General features: G+C 41.4%; 1 protein-coding gene across 2 annotated transcripts in view; it reads right to left on the bottom strand.

Annotated features, from left to right (window-relative positions):
* Window positions 1-7103: 7103 nt before the first annotated feature.
* Window positions 7104-24147, bottom strand: part of LHFPL1 (lipoma HMGIC fusion partner-like 1) — a 138380-nt gene continuing 121336 nt past the window's right edge. For both annotated transcript variants that reach the window (XM_040705613.2, XM_417083.8), the window contains exons 3-4: window positions 21837-21935; window positions 7104-8222 (exon numbers count right to left, since the gene is read on the bottom strand). In XM_040705613.2, coding sequence (XP_040561547.1) covers window positions 8104-8222; window positions 21837-21935 — 218 coding nt within the window. In that variant the 3' untranslated portion in view covers window positions 7104-8103. The remainder of the gene's footprint in view (window positions 8223-21836; window positions 21936-24147) is intronic.

Raw genomic sequence — 24147 nt, 5'->3', positions numbered from 1 at the left:
ACGGCAAGTTTTTGGGTCAGGTTCCTGCAAGGTGGGAGAACTGTAGGACAAAGACTTGTTGAAGTCAACACAGAGGAGCACAGTGACAGAGTTGCTCTGCAAGAGGAGCTCTGATTTTAACCAGGGAGGTGGGTGCACCACAATTACACATTTCCTAGAAGCGTAGAAAACCAAGAGTATATTGACAGCTATTTGAAAACAAAAGGCTGGCTGTATCTCACTCATCATTCTTAACATGGCCACTGAGCTGTAGGGAAGAAATATTTTATTGTTTCAAAGATATTGTCCTAATTATAGCTTGGGTTTCAACTGAGCTTTCCTTTTGGTGTTTCCTTACCAACAGATATTGGCATTCAGTAAAAGGAAATTCTTTCCTAACCGTCAGTCCTGCTGGAAAGTGGGAGTTATTTCACTTTAAGATAAAAACCAGAAGCAATATTGATAGATTTGGAAATATTTGTCCTGGATGCTTTACAAACAGAAAGCTTACTGTTATTTTCAGAGGAGAATAACCCCAATGCTTCAAACTACTAAACCACAGTGTGTTACAGAAGCATCTACTACTGTGCTCTAGCGGGGTCCTCAGTAAACATCCAGTATATGACTACCTTTGTACTTTTTGTTCTTTGTCCTTTCCATTTGTCAATAGAGAGTCCCTTCAGACCCAACCAGCCTGGTAATATCAGCTGAGCACCACAACCTTACATCATATAACAGATTTTACTGAATATTCCTTCAAATACTCATTATGTTCATTAATTCACTTTTCATTTTCTTCCTCTGGAACAGGCAAGATAAGGACACACAGCTGGCTTGCTTCAAAAAAAGGTGCTTTATTATCCAAGTTTGGCTGTTGTTTTGCCTGTAAAACCAATTAAAAGCTTTTTTAAGTTTCTGATTTGTGAAGACGTAACCCATAAATAAAGACTAATTATTAATATTATGTTCCATATATTTTGCATTTGTATGACCTTGGTTTAGTTAATTTTAAGATAATAAGGGATATTTATATAAGTGAAAAAAAAAAGCCAAGTAAGATACAGGCATATTTTTGTTTATAAAATGTATATATATATGTGTGTGTGCTTTCTCCATAGGAAACAAAGCTGGACAGTTAAACAGAATATAACACAAAGCCAGATATAGAATTTTTATGACCTTTTGCCCATTGAATCTGTGCCTGAGTTAAGCCAGTGGGCATTATGCCATCGGTTTTGGATCAAAGTCACAGAGTTTGGTCCCAGCCCATGGAAGTGACTGTGATCCCAGTATTCACTTGAACAGTTTGTTTTCCATGCAGCTACCATGCTTTCAAAAGCCCTAGCTCCTGAAAAGTGGCTTAGGGAATAGGGTAAAAGTATTGGGCGTAGCACCAGAGGAATGTGAAGCAAATCACCTTCTCAGGAGTTCTGTGCGGCACATTGCCATCCGTGATGTGATGAAGCACACAGTTCTCTGGTGATAAACTGGAGCAAAAGTGTTTCTGCCACATGGCTGTTGAGAAAACAGCCCAACAGCATAACACTGTCAAATGTACTTACGTACTAATTTTGCTGGACGCTGTGAAGAGGGCCAGCTACCCATTGCTCCTGGTGAGTGAAAAAAGAGCGAAGACATTCATTCACATATACAGTGAAGGACTGCATGCAGTTTTCAGAAGCTCTTGTAGCACCGAAGCACCAAGACCACTGCCATTTCTGTACCTCTGATCCAACTGTTCAGGCTTGCCACTGGGGTCCCATGCATAGAGATGCTGCAAGGTCTGTGCATGAGCATTTCCCTCTTCTGAACATGGGCCTGCCTCTGAGTGAAGCAGGGAAGATGGGATTGTTCTCTGTCTTTAATGTGTTATCCTGGAAGATGAGGCAGTGGCCTCCATAAGTGTTTCATAAGGGAAATGACCTAGGTGGTTGCAGGCTCACAGACTTACTTCTTAGGCTGCTGACTCTTGCTGCAGACAGGAGCTAGTAGCTGCTTTCTATGATGGCAGCAAACTCTCCCATCTCCATGGATAGTATGATGCAGAAGATGATGCAGAAGCTTTCTCCCTCTCCGGTGAGAGGTGGCTTTTCTCTGCTCTAGCATTATTTTATCACATGCACTCTGACAGCCCAGTTGATTACTGATTTACATTCACTCTGGTGGAAGTCATGCTTGAGGCATGTTTGGAGATGATCATTCTCTAGTGATGCTCAGTATGACGCACAGTGCCCTTTGAGAAGACATTTAAGGGCCACAAGATGTCCGTGTGTGATGGAGAATCCTTAACATACAATTTATCTGCAGCCAAGGAAAGAAGGCAGCAGTGCTGTGGGCCTTGATGATGCAGATATACATAATAAAGTTATTCCATATGTTCCTTTCAAATTAACATTTTCCTCATGATGGTTTCATTTAATAGGCTCATCATAACACTGCATAGCCCTAACATACTGATACTCTTAGCAGATACTTCCAGCAGACTAAAAAGTCATAAAGTTGCCCATGTAAGGAGCCTTTCCTCCCTCAAAAATTCAGAGAACATTTTGTTTCTTGGTGAGGAACATGAGAAAGGGCTACTGAGTTAAGTTTAATCCAGCAGCCATCCTTCCTTCCTGCCACTGATAAGACTGAAATTGAAACCGCGTTCCAAATTTTTCATCATTTTCTCTGATCCATCATTATTTAAATAACAATAATAAAAACACTGAATACTTACTAGAAGGCATACATTTTAAGCTCTGTCTGCTTAGGGTATTACACTAAAATGTCACTTCTAAAAAAAGACACATCCAATTTCTCCATTGTCTCTCTGAAAGGTTAAGCGTGTAGAACAGAATTAATGCTTATTTTGATGTATAGATTATCTGTCCTGTCATTCAGTTTGATATTTTTCATAGACTATTTCAAACTCTAGAATGACAGATAAATTGGAGTTGCAACCGATTTATGAATTTTCTATAAAGAAAAAGGAAATAGAGGAGTTAAGCCACCTCAGGAACCAGCTAACTCATTTCAGAGTCAAAACATTTTTGAAGTTTAGGTGTTTTTTTTTTGTTTTTTTTTTTTTTTTCCCCACAAGCATACATTTGTATTTTTGGGAAGGAACAAATCCTATGGCACTTAGTGAAAAATTGAGTCATTTCTTAACATGCAAGTTTTGAAAAATAATGTCTTATTTTACACGAAGAACATAATGCCCTCTCAAAATCCAGACAAGTTCTTCTCATACCCCATATTTATGCAGAAAATCTTCTCTTGGACTTAATATCTGAATGACAGAATTTGCACTTTCAGAGAATACTGCATTAGTCCTCAGGACAAGAGGCCTGGGAAAGCACACCATGCTGTTTGGGTGACAAAAGTCCCCAGCTCTCCAGGGTTTGAGTGGGAGAACTTCCTACTCAAACTGTGTCCTCCTGAAGCCATTTCCAAAGACCTCAATTATTTAAATAATCTATTGCACCAAGTTCCTCCTCCTCCACTTGCCTCATTCAGATTTATATATAAATTCCCTACCTCCATAGCTCATTTTTTTTCTACCTTGCATATTTGGAGATTAGTTGATAACTATTTTTCTATATTTAGCTATGTAAAGCAAAAGCTAAATGCGGAGAGGCAATGGGGACCCAAAGTTTTATTTTCATTTGTTTTGCTGACTTGAAGCACACATTTATTGAGAGTAAATTCTACATGACCCGCATGGTGGTTTTATTTGATAAAATGAATGACTTTGCAACTGAGGGGAGAGCAGCAGTAGATGTAATTTGCACTGATTTTAGCAGGGTTTTTGACACAGATTCTGTACCAAGATTGAGTCGTCGTAGTCTAGATGGGTGAGCAATCAGACAGGGAAAAGCCTAGTTGTACGGTGAGGCTCAGTGAGTCTTAGTTGCTGGTTGTACTCTATGCAGATGTCTGTGACAAGTGGGCTGTCACAGGTCTGTCTTGTGACCTGTCCGGTTTAATGGCCTTATGAGTGACTTGGAGGAGGTTAAGTGCTCTCATCAAATTTGAAGATGACATCAAGATAAGAAGACTGGTTAATAATACACTCAAGTGTAGGGCTGCCATTCAGAAGGACTGAGGCAGACTGGGGTCACAGAATGACAGGAATCTTATGAAATTCAGCAAGGGCAAATGCCAAGTCATGCACCTGGGAAGAAAGAAACCCCTGCAGTGATGCAGTTCGGGGCTGCCTGGCCAGAGAGCAGCTCAGAGAGTAGCAGAAAGGATCTGGGAGCCTGGGGACAGCAAGCAGTACAGGAGCCAGCAGCATGTCCTGGCATCAACAATGGGCAGCAGCCTCTTGGACTGCGCTAAGAGGAGTAGGGCCAGCATCTGAAGGCAAGCGACTGTCCTCCTCTAATCAGCACATGTAGATATCACATCCAGTTTTGCCCATCCTGGTAGCAGTAAGACATCGACAAACTGGAGTTGGTCCAACAGAAGCAGCCATGTTTGATGTTTATTCAGTTTGGTGAAAGGACAACCTGGGGGCTGAGTGGGGATGACGATCCAGCATTAGTCCCTCAGTATGTGTAGGAAGGTGACAGAAAGGATGGAGATGAGCTCTTCTCAATGTTGCTTGGTGGGAGAATGAGAGACATTGGTTGTTATTTGAAACAAGAATTGTTCAGACTGGTGATAAGGAAAAATTCTTCCCCATGAAAATGGTCTGGGAGCAGCACAGGCCACCAAGAGATGTGCCATCTCCAGTCTTTTAAAGGCTTTCATGATCAGATGAGATAAAACCCCGAGACACCTGTCCCTGCCTTAAGCAGTACACTGGACTAGAGATCTCCTCAAGGTCCCTTCCGACCTGATTTGTCCTGCAGCAACTATCCTGTGACTTATCCTAAGGTAGCTTCTGATACTGAACAGCAGTCTGTAACCATACAACTTCTTTCCATATAGCTCCTGTATTAGGTGTGATGGGGAAAACTTGCTGCTCGTAGAGTATTTCTTGGAAGCAGCCTGTGACCGCTGCCATCCCTTCTGTGAATGAGCCTCAGAATAAAGGATGTTCTGGAACTTAGAAAACACCAAACCACACAGAGAGTGAGACTTTGAAATAATAATATAGTTTCAGAGGGAAAACTGTTTAAACAGTTTTAAAACAGAGCTTGATAAATTTCTAAGCAGGATTATATGGTACAATTGCCGGTAATGGCAGGGATAAAATTCAATAGCCTAGGAGCTTGCCCATGTTTACATGATTGTTTTGACAAATGAAAGGCCACGTTCCTCATCTTCAAGAATAAATAAACGGAAAATTAAACATAGTCAATATTGTAAACATTTAATTGACACTTAATATGGTGAAATTGAAAGCAATCTTTTGTCTGGTTCAAAGTTATTAGAGTTTGTAGCTCTGATGCCTGATAGCCATGATAATATATGGCATTCATGTTCTAGAGCAAAATGACTATCAAAACCAAAATGCACAAATACGGACAAACCTAACTAAGATGTGATTCATACCACAGCAGATGAAGGTTATATGATAACCAGCTACAGAGTAGGTGTAGCATATATCATTGGCTTGATTATTCAAAATTGGTATTTTAGTCAATTCTAAATTAAAAAGGAGATTGTATACAGATTCAAAGAAAGTCAATCATGATGTATTGTGTGGCACTGTATCAAAACAAACAAAAAAAACCCTAATTTTCTTCATGAAATAACTGCATAGTTTCAGTTTCTCATTATAAATCAAACCAGAATGTGACCGCAGGAAGATCTAAAACAAGACAATATGTTCTCTGTACTGCAGCAACAAGGATATAATGTAGGAAGGGTCAACATTAAAGTAATAACTTATATTTTTATAGTGATTATACTTATACAGCAAACTGCAGGTTCAGTGGAATAGAAGACATCTTTCTTTCTGCAGTTGCACACCATGGAAAGGCAGCAAGAGAAATTTGCCAAGGATCCAACTCAAGCTAGGAAAGCCACAGCCAACGTTGTGTTTATACCACTCTTGGTTTTAATAAAGCATCAATCTACAATACTGTGGGTAAATTCATACTTACTGTGATGGTATATGGAATGTCATTGATTTCCACCAGCAGGTTTTGGAACAGTTTATTGAGAAGGGATGAGCCCAGAAAACTTGGAAGCAGGAGGGAAGAGTGTAGTGCTCTGCTTCCTGCTGCTGCTGGTGCCACAAGAAGAGCATGCAGAGAGACAAGCTCGCTTGCTGCTCCATGACTCCATGGCATGGTTGGTGTGGTTCTCACCAGAAGTACAGCTGGATGTGATGATGTGGTTATTATGGGCTAATCTGGGAAGGATAAGGTGCAACTTTATATTCACCACACAACACTATAAAGTGAAAAATAGTATGTAGTCTATAATCAATTGATAAAATCCAGCTCATCAATATAAGGACTGATCACTGTAATTGACAATGCTATTTCTACATTCTTCTGAAAAGCTGCCCAGTGCAAGGTACAGAGCAATTGCACAGTTTCAGAGTTATAGCAGCACATATGCTATTAACCATCAGAACCACAACTAATACACACACGATAGCTTTGAAACAGGCAATGACAGAAGTATCATATTGGGAAAACAGAAAAATGCATTTGAATGGCAGCAACAACAGACAGTGCTATGACTGAAAACCCCTTAAAAACTTCATATCTCAAATTAATATTATTTTTCTTTATGATAGTAAAAGGTTTTTTTGTTTGTTTGGGTTTTTTATTTTTTTAGTTTTTTAAATACAGTGTCAGTGCCTCATGGGGGGACTACCTCCCTTGTAGGCATTTTAGTCAGTGTGGCTGCCATTAAAATAGTAGGGGTTTGTTTCAGTCAACTAAAAATGGATACCAATACTGTGTGAAATGCTGCTTCCAGGCCAGAATGGGGAAGGTGTCTGTGATGTCCTACACCATACCTAATAGCATCAGGAAAAAATGCTGAATGTGCTGGCTTGTCTTAAGTGCTAGCAGACATCCATCCACAGGCTATGCAGATGAATCCTAAATACATGTGTTTTACAAGGAAAAAAGATACAGCATTGTTTAAAAGCTATGATTATTTCCAAGACATTTTTTTAAATGGGGATCTAAGAAGGGAATTTTTCATTTCATGACACAACCACAAATTGCAAGTATTGATCAAGGAAAAATTTATTTACAGAGATTTTTCAAATACAAACATAAAATAGCACATTTATATATAATTTTTTTTTTTACAAAAATGAATATTGAAATAATAAACATGGTACAGCACAATACGACATCAATGAGCTAAACATAACAGCGACAAAAATCTATGTCTGTAATAAGTTCCCTGTCAGTCTAGCATAACCAACAGAGTTCTACAGTACCATAAGTGGATTTTCAATGGGCAGAAAAATGCCCATTTACTGCACTTCATAAAAGTACTATAGGCAACGGCTACATCTGCCAAGTTATTATGCTGCATTTTTGTAATAATGCTGAAAACACAGAGGCTTAATAAAAGATCTATAGGGATGAATAAGCAGTGGCTAAATGTTTGAGGAAGAGAAATGTGCAGAGAATATACAAAATACTGATAAAGTGGCTTATTGGTCCTTTTATTAGGTGTAACGTATAGATTAAAAAGTGTTGTAACACTGAATTTTAACCCACCAAAAAGAAGTTAAAAAAAAAAAAAAGAGAGAGAAAGAAAGAAAGAAAGAAAGAAGAATCGCACCAAAAAGGTTTCCTCTCTACTCATTTTGTGCCATGGTCAACATCTGTGTATGTGTGCTTTCGGGAACACCGCATTGCAGGGGCGCTACCCCAGCCTCCCAGCAACATCTTTTCCTCACTAATACTTCCATTAATTGGTGCACGCAGAATGTCACAATTTGCCAAAGAGGAGTTTTCCTTGTTTATGTGGTTATATTTCTTCGAGGTGGGCCACAGTCAGGTTCTGGTGAGGAGGCCCTTCCCCAGCCTGCCTGCTGGGTGGCTTTGGTCCATGGTTCACCTCCTTCCCCAGGGTTCCCAGTGCCACCCACCACCCCACCCTAGTGAGCTTCAGAATGAAAGCACTTAACATTTTCCTTTTTGTTGTCATTGTGGTCCAGAAGACACCTGCAGGCCACTTGTGCTTCTGGTGGCTGCCCGTGCCCAGGGCCACTCAGTAGGGATACTGCTTCTGCTTCTTGCCTGAGAAGCAGGCCAGCCAGGTGCACACCAGCATGGCTGCCGCCGCACCCCCACCTGTGCAGTAATAAGCCCAGCCAATTTCGCAGGTTCCTGCAAGGGAAACAGAGCAAGACATGATAGGAAAGGCAGAGGCTGCTGGCTCCAAACACATGTCAGCAGTAGAGCAGGCGCCTCTCGGCCTGCCAAGCCCAAGGGGAGCCTGTGGTACCATTCATTGCTTTACCCCTGCAGCAAAAACTTGGAGGAAGGCAGATGGGAGAGCTATTTAAAAGCTATTTTCTCTCCCTAAATCTGTGCTCCAGCAGTATACTTTTACTAACCAAATAAATGAGATCCCACATTTCTAAGCATATTTTCAGAACTTGTGGGTTTCCAATTGGACTGATTTGGGGCAGCACCTGAAGAAGCAGAGTCATACCAGCTCCACAATCTCACCTAATGGGACCATCTGGCAGATGTCTCCATCTAGGAGAGGAGGATATGGAGTGACAGGTCAGGACACTGGGTTTTCAGGAGGAGAAACAGAGGTTCTCTGGGCCAAAGGAGCATGATGTTGTGGAACAAATTGCACAGGGGCTTCTACGGGAGTGGAGTCCACAAACCCTACCTCTTACCTACCCTGCCAGTAGGGTGAGCAAGCAGTGTGCACACAGAGAAGTGATGGGCAACACGTGGGTATGGCAGTGGCATAACAGCACAGGACTAATAATAGCAGCAGAACAGTTGTGTGCTGGTGTAGTGGAAATGAAGATACCAGAGCATCCCAGTATTTTCACAAGTTGCCACCAAAAGCAAAACAGATCCTTAATTCACACTAAGATCTGATTGCCAGTGAATATCACATTTAATTAAAATACAAAAGGAGAGAGACTTCCCTATTCCCACCCAATGTCTCCACTCATTACTTAAAACTTCACAGATATTTAGCGCAGTGTGTTTTCATAATGTCATAATATAGTCTTCCATACTTTTAAAGGCCTCAGTATCACTATATAGTCAAACTCATCCACAAAAAAATGGCGCTGAGGACCCCCACAGTGAACCATAAAGTGACTGCTCCCCTTCCAGGCAACACTGCTATTACTGCCTAAGTGGCCAGGAAGGCCAATGGCATCCTAGCTTCTATCAGAGAAAGTGTTGCCAGCAGGAGCAAAGTGATCGTCCCCCTGTACTCAACACTGGTGAGGCTGTACTTCGAGTACTGTGTTCAGTTTTGGGCTGACTGCTACAAGAAAGACATTGAGGCTCTAGAGCATGTCCAGAGAAGGGCAAAGAAGCTGGTGAGGGTCTGGAGCACAAATCTTATGAGGAGCAGCTGAGGGAAATGAGACTGTTTAGTCTGAAGAAGAGGAGGCTCAGGGGAAACCTTATTGCTCTCTACAATGGCATAAAAGGAGGTTACGGTGAAGTGGGGGTCGGCCTCTTCTCCTGCATAACAAGCAATAGGCCTCAGATTGGATGTCAGTAAATATTTCTTCTGCACAAGAGTGGTTAAGAGCTAGAACAGGCTGCCCAGGAAGGTGGTGGAGTCACCGTCCCTGGAGGTGTTCAAGAAACATTTAGACATTGTAATGAGGGATATGGTTTACTGGGAAATATTGGTGATAGGCAGACAGTTGGACTGGATGATCTTGGAGGTCTTTTCCAACCTTGGCGATTCTATGATTCTACTCCTCAGGGCTTCAGCCAGTCTTAATAGTCATCATCACTTTGGCTTCATCATGTTGGTTGTCTTGATTTTGACTGTTCTCCCTCTCCTACTGAAGTGCCATCTCTCTGCTCTGAACAGTGAGCACTCTCAGTAATACTACATCTCCTTCCCACCTGCTGGAAACTATTCCTCCCTCCAGAGAACAGAAGGTAACAACAGTTTCCACCTAGAAAGAGCTGAAACAGTCTTTCTGTCCTATACTCTGTCCTAATGGTGTTCCTGAGGACCAGGCTTGTGGGCTGGACAGTTATCAAGACTGCTAATCCTGCCTTAGGCACGAGATGCACAAGATGTCTGTACATTTCAACACGCCAAAAGCATTAGCATGCCTGAAGGCACACAGCATGTCCATCAGCTGTCTGCAGGATAGTGGCAGGCCAGTCTTATAACAAGACGTGAGTGGGAGGAAATACTTATGCTCATGCCCCCTCTGCAGACCTTGGGATGATGCCACGGCATGCAGAATACTACTTGTTTCATTTCTTTTCTTCATAATACTCAGGTTTTTTTTTTTAATTTATATAAAAGACCTAGAGAAACAAAGATACCGCCACGACCAGAGAATTTTAGGAGCTGAAGCCTTGGTTTGGGCTCAGTATTCTCTCTCCTGAATGTGCTGCAGTAGAAAGAGAGATTTATTTGCTTTTGTAATCTTGATGTATTCTGTAGATTGAAACAATTCTTGGCTTCCTTACAAAAGGCCACACAGAGAATCTGACTTGCAACGTAAGACCATCAGAAATCATGGAGAGCTGCCAAGCGCCTTGCAATGTCCCTGGCAATGATCCTTGCTCGACTGTACAGCAGTCTCTGGATAGGACAGACCTATCTCTGGACAAGTCCTTTACCTGTACACACATGTCTGTGGTTTCTGCTGGGATTTTCAAAACCAGAATTAAGCACATACCATATGTCTAAATCCATTGGATCGCTTTGAAAATGATCATGTTTATACCGGAGTTGAAGGTGATGGACTCCAGCTGATAGGCCTTTTGAACTGCTAAGTATTCCTAAAGCTACTAAAGAACTGTAATGACAGCTTCAGAACTTAAAAATTTCTCACTGTGATGCTTCCAAGTAGAGAAACTAAACATTTAAATACTACTTAAAAATAGCTTAAAGATTTGCCTGCTTTCACTGCCCAAAGCTGTGACCTACATGGAATACAATGAAGAAAATTTGACCTTTGCATGGTGTGATTTCAACTTCTGTGCATTGGTCATTGGAGAGGGGAAGAGTGCATCTAATACATATTAAGGACTGTTAAATTAGCATCAGAAGTGTATCTAACAAATACACCATACACATTCAGTTGTGGATGAGGAGAATAGCATCTATTTCTTCATACTATGCTCCATTTACCCTAAGGACCACTGTCCCACTTAGTGCTCTGAGGCATGGCAGGCAGTCCCTTAATCTAACAAGTGCAATCTAGTTCACAGGTGTGAGCTGGGTCAAGATGAACAAATATAAGAACGGGAGAATGCAGAACAATGGATGAAAGAGCAGGAAGCCTGACCTTTGAGCAATAATAACAAAGCAATAAACCTGGCCATTATTTCCAGCCTGTGTCAGGAGCAATGGGAGGCCTCAGACAAAACAGCTTCATCTCTACTTGGATGATGCTGAGCAGAACAGCATTTCAAGCTATTTCAAGTGCAGAAGAAGAGCCTGCAGCAGGGAAGGTGTCTGAGGGCATAGAACTTAGCCATACTTTTCATTTTAAGTAGAGGTAAGTCCTAGGTTCATAGATTAGTATAGCTATAAGGCTAGAGAGAATCTATTTTAAAAGTACTTGTTGAAATGAATGATCGCCTAAACTGCATAGCCACATGTCAAACAGAAAATATACTATCCTTATTGTACAAGGAAAAACAATAATGTTAAGGTTTCTGTGTTAGTGTTCTCATTTTACTATGTGTATTTGCTATTTTAACCCCCTACACCTTACAGAAAAATTAGTGGTTACCAATAATTGGGCAATTTAACTGCAGTTTAAATTGCAGAGTTGTTTTTGTTTCACTTTGATATTAAACCATCAATTTATAAGAAACATGAAGCTTTATAAAAAGTAAGGTTAATGAGTAGTTAAATATAGCACCTAATGTTAGGAGATACACCTATCAAAATGCTTTATCATAGCAAAGATAGGCTTTGCTTTCTAACATTATATTTTTTACAAATCAGTTACTATTACTTATTAATTAGTTACAATTAATTATTAATTACTATTTTTTAGAAATATTGCAATAACAGGTGCTGTAGAAGAATCCTTTCTCATGTTCAACCTTTATTGTACTGACATCAGTGCAGCTAACCATGTATTTGGAGAAAAGCAAACGATTAAGAGCTCTACAGAACTGGGCTTGAATTTGACCATCAAGAAGGGCACTCAGCCTTCACAGAGCCCAGAATATTAAACATCAGAATTATCGAACTGCAGTTTCCCATTTTTGTAATTAATGTGAAATCTCTAGAATGAAGAGCAACGCTACCTAATTACATGATGGAAGTGATAAGTGGAATTCTGTACATTTTCACATACACAGAAAAGGTGTTGCATTCCTCAAGAGTGCGTGGAAATATATGTGGAAAAGTGTGCCAGGGGTGTGTGGAGATGCATGCAAGAATGTGTACATGTTCCTGCGCATAAGATGGGCTGATCTTGTTTCATGCCAAAGTAAACTCCCCACCAACTGAAGTGCTCTTCTGGCTGATACAGATGATACGCACCACGGCAACACCCTTCTCTGCACGGAAGTGGTGCTGCTCTTTACTAATCAGTCTTCACCTAACAGATCAGTATGGAGGAGAAAATGTGAGCTGTGGTTTTGGGTTTTATTAATTCTGGAAAGGAAAGCATAACTAATTGGTGCTCTTGCCTTCTGGTGGCTCAGTGAAGCAGAACCATCCAAGCCAGCTCTGGTAAAACTGGCATTATGAACTCTCTTTTCACATTTGAGATAGGCAGTAGGAGAGTGTCAGGATTAACTGTGAAATCAGACAATCACAGACCTTGTGGCTATAGAGCTGGATGGCCACTTTCCAAGCAAACAAAAGGAGGGAAGAGTAACTATATCATGCTCTTCTCCTTTGTGAAAGGACTGAAAGACACTGCAGTCCCTGAGGATGAAGGACAAAAGCAAGGTGAATGAGGATAGCATCAAAGTAAGACTCAGCAGAAAGATATCCCATGGAGTATAAAACAATATTTGCTAAATCGAAAGACATCGCTGAATGTGAAAGGCTAGTGCTGCAGTGATGGAAGGGATTATTCACAAAAACTTCCATGCTTTTTCCTGATTTCTAACATAATCCTCAGGGCCGTGAAATGTGACCTCTATTCCCTCCACCCCGCTCCAAAATGTAAGGCAAATAAAGATTAAGACAAATTTGGGATTGAGTGAACTTTGGCAACAGGAACTCTGTGGATACTTGATCTCCTGTGGAGCTGTTCCAAGACCCAGTTGCTAAAACTGAATTTTACCAGGATTTGTACTTCTGATGTCATATAAAAAACACATAGTTATCAAGGTCGTGGAAATAACATATGATGTTCGTCTAAAATAACAATAATTGGCACTTATGGAAACTATCCAGAATATGAAAGTGTCTTGGATGCAAATTTGCTAATCACAAGACTTAGTATCTTAAATATTTGCACTGTATTTACTGTTAATGTTAAGGCTATCTTGAGCTTGCAGCCTGCCAGTATTTGGCAGACTCTAAACAGTTAATCCTAAGTGCAGCCTGTTTTCCAAGATGAAGGAAAAAGGGTTTCAGATTTACCCAGACTGAAGAATACAAATGATATACCTTCAAAAATAAAAGATGCAATTGCTACTTGCAAAAACTTGTGCAAGAACTCTAATTAACGGCTTCATATGAGAGTCCTGCACTACAGGGGAATGTGAATTCCTGTAATCAATCGGGGTGTTGGAAAAAGTAATCAAAGAAGTAACCAAGAAATGTGATGTTAAGGGATATATAGGGATTTAGAGATAGGAAAGCCACAAATGAATGCAAAAGATAATCAGCTAATTAATAAGAAGGCACAATTATTTTGAAACAAAGCCAAGAGAAATTAAATAGCTGAAGAATATTTTTCTTGACAGCTACACAATGAAAAAACATCATTTGAAATCACCTACAAAAGCAGGGAAAGAAGCCAAAACTTGGAATGCATCCAGAAAGGATTAAAGTAGTTATGTGAAACAAAGAAAGTATTCTATGTAAGGTAAATCTGCAGCTGAACAAACACCGTAATACGCTATGATCAATTTGGTGAAGGTAGTTTCTTTCTGTCTACTGTATGGATGGGACTTTCCGAAGGTCCCTTCAAAAATATATTACTTCTTACATGTGTAGAGGTCAAGCTAGTTTGGTTAATTATAACTGGTCAAATCAATTGCATGAGTATTTTGGTTTGTCATAGAGTCATAGAGTGGCTTGGGTTGAAAGAGACCTTAAAGCCCACCCAGTCCCAATGCCCTGCCGTGGGCAGTGCCACCCAGCAGCTCAGGCTGCCCAGGGCCCCATCCAACCTGGGCTTGAGTGCCTCCAGGGATGGGGCACCCACAGCTTCTATGTGCAGCCTCATGAATTTCAGAAGAGTAAAAAGTGGCAAAAGAAGCAACAGCTTTTAAGTTGTTCAGCTCTGCTGTTTGCAGACATTCCCATGACAAAATCCTCCTTTCTTTGAAGGATTGCATAATTTTGTTTAATCAAATCTTTAATTTGCTGCATGGATTTATTGTGAAACAGCACAGGAGGAACAGGTGGATGGTTGGACTGGATGGTATCAGTTATCTTTTCCAACCTAAATGACTATATGATTTTATGAAATACCTTGTGACAATTACAATGCTCAAAATCCCAAGAGCAAATAGCTCATGTACTACTAAACAGGAGCTCTCCCAGACCATTGGAAGAAGTCAGCAGAAAGCTCACTTAATGTATGAAATGAAATTAATTTCAACTCTCTCTGGACGTTCACAGTGCAGAAATCCACACTGGATTAGTTCCCCAGACTGCCTCTGGAGACAGTGGGGCGAAAAAGTCACTCATAAAGCGTCATGCATTTCATCTTAAGGTAGTCATCTAAAGTACACTGGATGGATCCTGGTCTAGTAGTACCTAGTTTTAATCCCTTTATTTGTGAAGGGATCCCAAATAGCAAGTTTAGATGCCCTTTTCTAGTAATAAGGTGGTCTGAGTCCCCTTCTGGTTGTTCCTGCTTGCCTCCATTGACTCCAAAGGGTTCTTGCATGGTCTAACTCTGGCAACAAGAGTAGGTTAGACAGGATATTTGTGGTTCTTGATATAGTCACAGAAGTCTTACAAAGAAATAAGAATGAGAGATAACTAGGTAGCACCAAAGAGGAAATGTTTCTTGACAAAACAGTTTTCTTTACTGGCACAAAAGCTGACTCATTCATTTATCTGAGAGCTCAGCAGCTGCAGCTCAGGCACGCTTATAAAACTGTGCTCGGACCCAGTAAAATCTCTGAGCTGTGCGAGGGAATCTGTGAACAAAGCAACCAGCTTTCTCAGAAAGATTGCTCATAAAAATAGAGCTATAAAGCCCTTGCCTTTAATAGGATTCTAATAAATTGTCCTCCCCTCAAAACACTTTCCTTGCTAGTTTTGGCACTGTATGTCAATGCTCAGCCAGATGCTGAGATGATGCCACCTAAGGCCAATTAACTAGTTGACAAAGCTTGTTTTAATGTTCACTGCTTTTTGTGAGGTTTTTTTTATTATTATTTTTATGTTGTTGTTTTAGTAACTGCACTGTTTGCCTTTAAAGATCATTTACTCTGATATTTCTCCAGCAAAAATAATTATCAAGTCAACAGTTGCCTTTAAGATATTTGAAGTCCTTTAAAAATGATAGAGGGGAGCCTTAATAATAATGATCTTTGGAAACAAATATCCTTCTGCAGAGAAGCTTCTGAGATCTTCTGAGGACAACTCAGCTGTTGGTTAAGCTCAGGGTGGGAGCCAGCCTGTGAAGTTGCTCTCCAGGCAGGCACGTTGGCCGGGGGAGCCCTTTCCCAGCAGCTCAAAACATCGGAGGGAAAATGAAGGTGCAGCCATCTGCTTGGGTTGCTTTGGCTGCTGCTGCATCAGACATCCCTATGCGTGATGATCAGCAACGGAGCATGACAGCTGGAGGACATGAAACAACAGGAGAGGACCTAGTGGGACTTTGAAGAAGAAAAAGGGGATGTTCCCAGCCTCAGAAGGATGGCGTGAACTCAAACAAGCACAGAAGGCATGTCAGGCAGGCTGTGGCAGCAGCCACAGGGTGGGTAGGCAGGGCACGGCGTGCCTACAGCCACACCTGAGTCCTGCCAGCACTTACTGCCAGACCTGTGATTTTCACCACCTTTATTAGCAAATGAAAGCATCATGAAACTCAAAGATAAGCCCTGAAGGTAGTTTGCACAGCAAACACCAAGCCTTCTTTGTGGGATCTTCCTTAGCACAAATGATCACCCAGTAGAAAATAAAACGAGTCTACGGCAAATACAACATAAAGAGTAATGTCTCATAAAAACAGGTAGGATATCAAAAATTCAGGCTAAGCCCTGGCTGCCAAGTACACTGGATTTCTTCAAAGGAAGACTTTTTTTTCCCCACACTGTTCAACATAAAATTTGGGGTTTCTCTTAAACGCAGCGTCTTCGTTCTCTCAGGTTAATATCATTTCATACCTCTGGTGGTAGGGGAGTGGCAGATGGAGTTGAGATGAAATTTCCTAAGGCACCTAAAATGGCATGAGTCATCAACGTTTAAACAAGTGAAATATCACTCTAGATAAGCATTTTGCTGTTCGGGCATTTGGGTATTGCTCATGCGTTGCTGTTTTACCAGATGCCAACCAAGGCTTGATTTTGTGAATTAAGCTGAACATGTCCTGTCCTCTCCAACGCTTTCTGTGGGATTTAGCTCTCTGCACACCCATCGCAGCAGAGATGAGCAGCCTCTGCATGAGCTTCAAGGGAAACTGATGGCCTGAAATGAAGTCTCTTGTTGAGTTTAGACATTCAACCCCAATTCTAACGTAAACCCACATATATACACCAGCACTGTCTTAAAAAAACATGCAAGTTCAGAAGGCTTCTTATCAAAGCTGGAGTTTTGCAAAACGTAGTTGCTTTTACATATATCTGGTGCAGTCTTCACTTTAATGCAGACTCACTTTAATGCTGGTTCCCTTACTTTAATGACTCTCCTGCTTAAAAATAAGTATTCTTTGAGCTGTTATTCTTGTGTGGTACAGTTAGAAATGAAAACAGAACAGGATATTAGTATCTCAAGCTCAGCAAAAATGAATGTATGCTACATGATATAGTTATAAAGGTACTTGCTTTGAGGAAATTGCCTGCAAGTTCCTTTTGCAGACCACAGGATTGTGCAGATCTGACTCACGTTCACACCCTTCGGTCAGCAGCTGTGTACTGCTGAGGATGATGTGCCACAGCAGTGCTGTCCTGAATGGGCTCACGGGTGACTCTGGTGTGTAAATAATGCAGCACAACAGCAACCGCTTGCATGGTGACAAGAGATTATGACTATGATCCTTTCTCAGAGGCTTGGTAAAAGAGAAAGGCAGTCAAATTAGCATGTGCACTGGTAATCTATAGCTCCAGTCTCTACCTAAGACAATGATAATTAGACAAGAGACTTCCACTCAGTCACTTGACAAACAATTATACGAGCTTAAAACATTACCATCTTTTTCCTCTCACCCTTATTTATTAATACTGCCATCCTTCTAGGAGTTTCCAACCTAAAAACAGCAGAAGAAGAATTCTCTACTTCATAGCCTAATGTTTCGGTGGGAACTCAGCTGCATTCATGATCTTAGGTAGGATACCACAGTATGGAACGGGGCCCCATTGCCTCCATACAGGTCTCACCAGATCACAGGGAGCTGGGAATCATAACAGAGATCTGGAATTACCACAACAGCCTCGCTGTAACAAGGTTTACCAGGAATTGGTCATAGTCCTAGTTTATCACTGTGTTCTTTTCATCGTGGCAGAAACAGATTGCTAGAGATGAGCAGACAGCAGGTCCTTCTACAGGTGTGCCAGTCCATCTATTTACAGAGGTTGCTCCTCTCCTCATTAGCAAAACAGCTCATCTATTGAATGCAATTTAATCAACAAATAGGGTTGTCCTTGGCAGGGTATCTCCAATTGAAGAATGACTCCCCTTTTGTAGAGACCAAACTGTACTAAAAACTTTTATTTGATGAAAAAAATTAGACCAATTAAATGCACATTTGTTTAAGTAAACCACTTGGACGTAGTTCACTTAAAGAAAATCAAATAAATATCCAGTGTTAAAGAGAGCAGCAAACCGCTGGGCATGTCACAAATGTCAGCTCAGGTTTTCTAGAAGAGAATATCCTAATCCACTTACACATAAATGAAAATCACAGTTATTTCTCCTGCAGCCTTTTAAAGTACTTGCTTGGAACAGACACAAAAATGTGTGTGTTTGATGGGTACAGAGGAAGGGGGTCCCCTCTTCACAATCTGGGCTATTTCGACACTGTTTAGAAAGCCTATTAGTCTAAAGCCTTTTCAGAATGCATGAAGACATAGAGAATCACATCTTATCTAGCACACCCACTAAGGATTAGGCTTTTTATGGGTTCTTAGCATCGCTATTTATTTCTTCTATCTAGTTATGAGCATGTTATGGAGGTTTTTTATGTTGTTTTGTTAAGCCATTTTCATTTAATAGCTAATTTTGAAACACTTCTGGTTAGCATTACATTTTAGGTAGCACAGTTCCCCTGCTTCTCAAGTGAGTTCTTGCAGTCCCTTCTCTGCACCTTTCTCTTGTCCTTCTCACCCTCTTACAATGTAAATGCAGCTCCTGGTTTATTTTTTTCTACCTCCAATATCAAGGTTCTTCTCATTTAGCAGGTCCCCAGAAAATCTTACTAGTTGCTGAACTCCTCCCTTTGCTGGCTCTATGGTCAAACGTGGTGAGCTTTGAGCCTCCTTCACTAACACACGTTCTCCATTGCCCACTTTAACCTGATCAGCATCCCTTTGCATCCTCTCCTTTGAAAGTAACCACATGCAGCAACTGAAGATCCAGTTGCCATCCTTAGTAGCACAGAGAGCAGCAGGAGGAGCAAGACTAGCACTCCTGTTGCCACCATTTACCCCAACAGCAAAGTAGCCCAGGGCTCATGGCAGCTTAGCTTTCCCAGGGGCAGATTATGAATGCAGTGCGTGTATGTGTGGTTCTTGAGGCAACTCGTTTCACGGACTCAGGAATAGAGAGCATATAATTGCAGCTTAATCAAATTAAATATTCAAATGAAAGCAATAATTGCTAAAATTTGTCTTGAGACTGGGTGAGATTAAGTCTTTGAAACATCATTTTTGTTCTGCAGGATATAATGAGTAAACTACTCTCTAATGATGCAGAAAAGACTGGAGGGTTTGGGTTATCACCAATGAATAGATATATATCAAATTAGATGAGCAGCATGGCCATTAAACAGCCCTTGGACAGTACCTCTGCCTTACAAATGACTTTGGTAACAGCATCAACCAGGCACTGACATTAACTTAAAAAAATTCAAGACACACACTTAAATTCACTGCCAGTCTATATGGAAAAGAAATACTTCAGTGGCAGAGCTGCCTGGTGAAAATTACTGCATCAGGTTTCAGCTCTCATTATAACCTGTTAATTAATGTGTTAACACAAGATTCCCGAAGATCAGCAAGACCAGCACTGCCATCAAGTCTAGGCATGCAAAACACATGCCCTGCACAGGTCCAGAAAATACAGTAAGAGTACATATCTTCACAGTTAATATAGTATGTCCCTTGTTCGTGGTCCTTACGCGTACCAGGAGGAGAAGCTGAAATCTTTCATGTGGATTCCTTTTCTATCTTAAATGGGGAAATGGCTCAATTTATGAAAATAAATGAATGAGTCAAAAATCAGATGTAGAAGGTGGTCTTGGAGACTGCTCTGACTGTAAGCGTGACTGTACTTAAGGTCAGAATTTCATAGAATCATGGAATCATTAAGGTTGGAAAACACCACTAAGATCTAGTCCAGCTCTCATCCCATTACCACAGTGCTCCTCAGTGCCACAACAGTTTGAAGCTGCCTAAGTGGATTTCCAGAAGAATAACCAGGAATAGTAACACTTCTCTGCACTCTGTGGAGTCACTGAGAGAGCAGTGACTGAAGCCTGGGAAGGGGCAGGCTGTCAGGAGCTACAAGTAGGCATTGCAGGAGCAACCTTTCATACCATTTCATGCTTGGCATCAGCATGCACCCATGAGAAGCCAAATGGGCTGGCGAAGAACTGATCCAGACTTCTGGAAAGGACCAACCAATAACAAACACAACTATTCCTTGCAACAGCTGCTGTCTTCCTTGTCTTTCTACTGTATCCACTGAGACACCCTTCCATAGATCCAGGAATTTCTGGGATATTATTTTTCTGCTAGTTAACTATATGTTTGTGTTCTCATAGCTATCACATGCATATTTTTCAAGTATTAAGTGCAAAAAAAAAATACAGTGGGAACTTTTTATACTTTATTGAAAGAAAATGTAATATTAATAGCACAGAAGGATATTAAAGTTCAGAAAACAAGGTAAAGCTTCTTTAGGGCACATTACATATCCCCTGGGTGACACCATTAGTGGCTGCTGGCAATATCATCAGTGGCAGTGGCAGAGATATGTGCTGCTGTTGGCAAGGAGAATTTCTGGTCCCATACCAGTGCAAATGCACTTCAGTACACCACAGGAGTGGTGTAAGGGAGGATGACCTGGAACATCTCTTCCAAAGCAATAATGTTGAAGATTTGATGCTATTCTCTACAACTTTTTATCTTTTGGTCTCAATTAACTTGCAAATCATAGAATCATAGAATGTTTTGGGTTCTAAGGAACTTTAAAGAGCATCTGGCTCCAACCCCATTGCCATGGGCCAGGACACCTTCTCCTAGGTGGCAGAAACGTCTGTAACAGAGATTTTGTCCACTGTTCTTTGCACTGGAGTTACTGCCAGGCTTCTGCGAGCCACGCACACACAGCTATGGAAAGGGTTTCTAACAGCAGGTATAAGGCTTAGTTCATAGTGTTTGGGAATGAGGAGCTGTGTGAATGCCTTCTTGGAAGCTAGAGCTCGGTGTGCATAGACATTGGATGCTCAGTCTCTCCTGCTCCTGCAGGGAGATTGAAGGTCCCCTTCTTTCTCAAGTAACACAGGACTAGGGAGCACTTGCAGAGTAGGAGAGCAGTAGCCACATCCATCCTTCTAGCTTAACAAGGACCTGCGTGTTCATTCAAACATCAGATCCCAATAATCCACACTATCTCCCTGCTGGGCCCCTGTTCTCTATCACCCCGATGATCTCTCTAGAGGTGACTTGCCCTGTACTGTGTGGTTGTGAGCCCAGCTTCACTGCATTTTTGGCTCTCATTTAGTGTCAGCACAGACATTACCAGTTGCTTGCTTGTGAAAAGGAGTCACAGGGAACAAGTGTTGTTTACCATCTTCCCAAGCTTGTGTGTAACCAAAACCATATACCCAGGCTTGGATTAGAAAGCCATAGGCATGTCAGACTTCACAGACCACTAACTGCTCTCACTATGGATTACCCCAACCTGTGACATGATGCACCTGCCTACCCTGCCAAGATCTCTTGGAATGTTCACTCTAATATTGCAAGACTATTCCATCTGATGTCTTAAATATAAATACACGTACATTTATTTATTATATTTTATAATGTTCTGCTGGAAAATATTTTCAGGAAATCAATCTGAAGTCCCCTGCCTTAGCACTACATCGGAAACACACAATATTGAGTACCCTACCACAGAACTGGGTTGCTCCTCCAAACCTGCACTCAGATCTTCATTTGCTTTCATGGACAAAGGACAGAAGAGTATAATACAACTGAAACGCTCTGATGGAAACTTACCCAATTCAAACTGGTTGGAAAGGTTGCCACAGGTTTGTCTGACTTCTTCACTGTCCCATCCAAGAGGATAGAGAGCACAACCAGAGCCAATCAACAAACCTACGGAGAGAAGAGAGAGAAGTTTACACAAGCAATTTCCATTAGCTTAAACACAGGCTAGAAGTCAAGCTGCCACTGAGGAATCTCAGATTTAAAAAACAGCATTTTCTATCCTGAGAACAGTAGGAAATCATTTGATCTTGTACTGCTGCACTCTGCTTCGTGGTTTTCCAGCTACTTAGTGTGCTGGAGGTAGCCAGGGTGGCTCAGCACCAGATGCCAGCCTCAGCTTCTGGAGCTGCTACCCGAGAGCTTTTAAACTCCCCTTCGACTCCGCTGAACTGCTATACGCACTGCTTGGAAAGCTCAACACAGGGTTAAACAGAAGCTGTGTTAATCACGGCATTTACAAGCTGATTGCTTCTGATTAATTAAAACAACAATCAACCAGGGTCTATCATGGTTCCAGCAGGAGAAAGTAAACTGACAGTTGTGCTAATCCCTTGTCATTTTCTTTTGTTTTTCACCGCTTCAAAACCCAAGGAAGAGTGATTTCATGTCACCTGATCAATTCATACCACAGGTACATGCTGCGCTTTCCTTGTATTATTTCAGCAAAAACAACAGAGCTCTTGAGCCATTCTACCTGTAATCGTGTTTGACTTAACATTCATGGCACGCTTTGCCTTCTCCAGTCCTCACACTGTCTAAAACAGATGTGCTTGAGCTAAGGAAGCCCTTTCGCAAGATCTTGCTGGGAATCATCCAATGGGCCGTGATTATTTTGTAGAAATGGCATTTTTATCATATTGCATCCTCATCTGTCATGACAGCAGCTGCCCAAGAGCAGGTGTAGCTGTCAAAGATCTTTCTGTTATTTCTTTTTTACCAAGGACAGCCAAGAGAGAATAACTAGATGTGTGCTAAATCATTTAATTTTACTTCCTTTGTCTCAGATCTTCTCTATAAGGCTGGAAACAAATCACTACATAAATATCAGACTGGGTGCTCTTTGAGGGATGAAAAGAGATAAGTCCCCAGAAAGTTGGCAGTGTGGATTTTCAGCAGCACCTTTTACCCGTTTAAGTAGACTGGGACAGGGTTTCAACCTCTACAGCCATTGCTGGCAAGCTTTGGGCAAGTCCCTTGGCCTCCCACCACCTCACTTTTCTTCTCCTGACAGTAAGAGTAAAGACAATGTGGTCGCTGGCAAAGCACCTCTGTTGGTATGCTCCTAATGCAGCAAAGCCCTGGGTGTGGTGACAGAGGCCCTATGGATGTTGCATCTGTCTGCCAAGAGTTCTGAGAGTCATTCTGACTCAGAGCCTGGGCTTAGCTGTGCATTTCTACAGCCTCTATCCTCATGATACCTCCATTTTTCATACTGCTGACACTCCTGTAAGATACAGAAATCACTTCATTATTTTCTTGACTTGCTTGAAGATGCAAAGAAGCCATATCCCACCATTCTCCACGTGTTTTGATGCTCTTAGCACCTTAGCTGTAAGCAAAGGAACAGCAGCCCCTCCAAGCACACCTGCCACTGTTTAGGGCCCAATGTTCACTCTTCCTTAGATCTCCTTCCTACTCTAGTCTACTTCTTTTCCTTGCTGAGCAGACACTGCATGTTCCTCTCTCCATCCCTACCTAATGTAACAGAAAATAAATCATTGAGGCAGCCCCTATCAAGTGGAACATTCACTCAGCAGCTGTAAAGGCAGAAAAGCAATTAAGACCACATGAATGCTAGACTTTTCAGGACTTCGCCTGACCTAGATGTAGTTGCTTCTAGTCTCCATCTTCCACAGTATCATCTGATTTTTTCCCCAGGGCTGCAGAGCTGACAGAAGCTGGTAGGATCCATGTAAATGAGAGCGCCTTCTCATTAAGTTATCTGGAAGGATGTTTCTGACACAAGAGAACTTGGGCCTCTTATAACAAATATAGACTCAAAACTGTTAAAGACAGCTTAAGATTTTTTGCAGAAATACATAACTGATTCTCACATGAACTGCTGGAGCAAGAAGGACACTGTGAAGCAATTACAGTGTGGCTGATGTGCTAGGAGTGGGCATGACCAATAGGGCAAGAAGGAACTTCACTACCGATGATAAGAAAGGCTGGGGAAGACACAATGAGCTCCCGGACACAAAAGACAATTGATGAACAGTGGTAGCCCCATTCTGGCTGTGACACAGAACCATAGAATTACAGAATCATTAAGGTTGGAAAAGACCACTAAGAGCATTAAGTCCAACACCAACCCATCCCC

Source organism: Gallus gallus, chromosome 1 (genome assembly GCF_016699485.2).
Source record: "Gallus gallus isolate bGalGal1 chromosome 1, bGalGal1.mat.broiler.GRCg7b, whole genome shotgun sequence".
Lineage (NCBI taxonomy): Eukaryota > Metazoa > Chordata > Aves > Galliformes > Phasianidae > Gallus > Gallus gallus.
The sequence above is the reverse complement of the archived record's forward strand: the minus strand, read 5'-3'. Positions and strand labels throughout refer to the sequence as shown.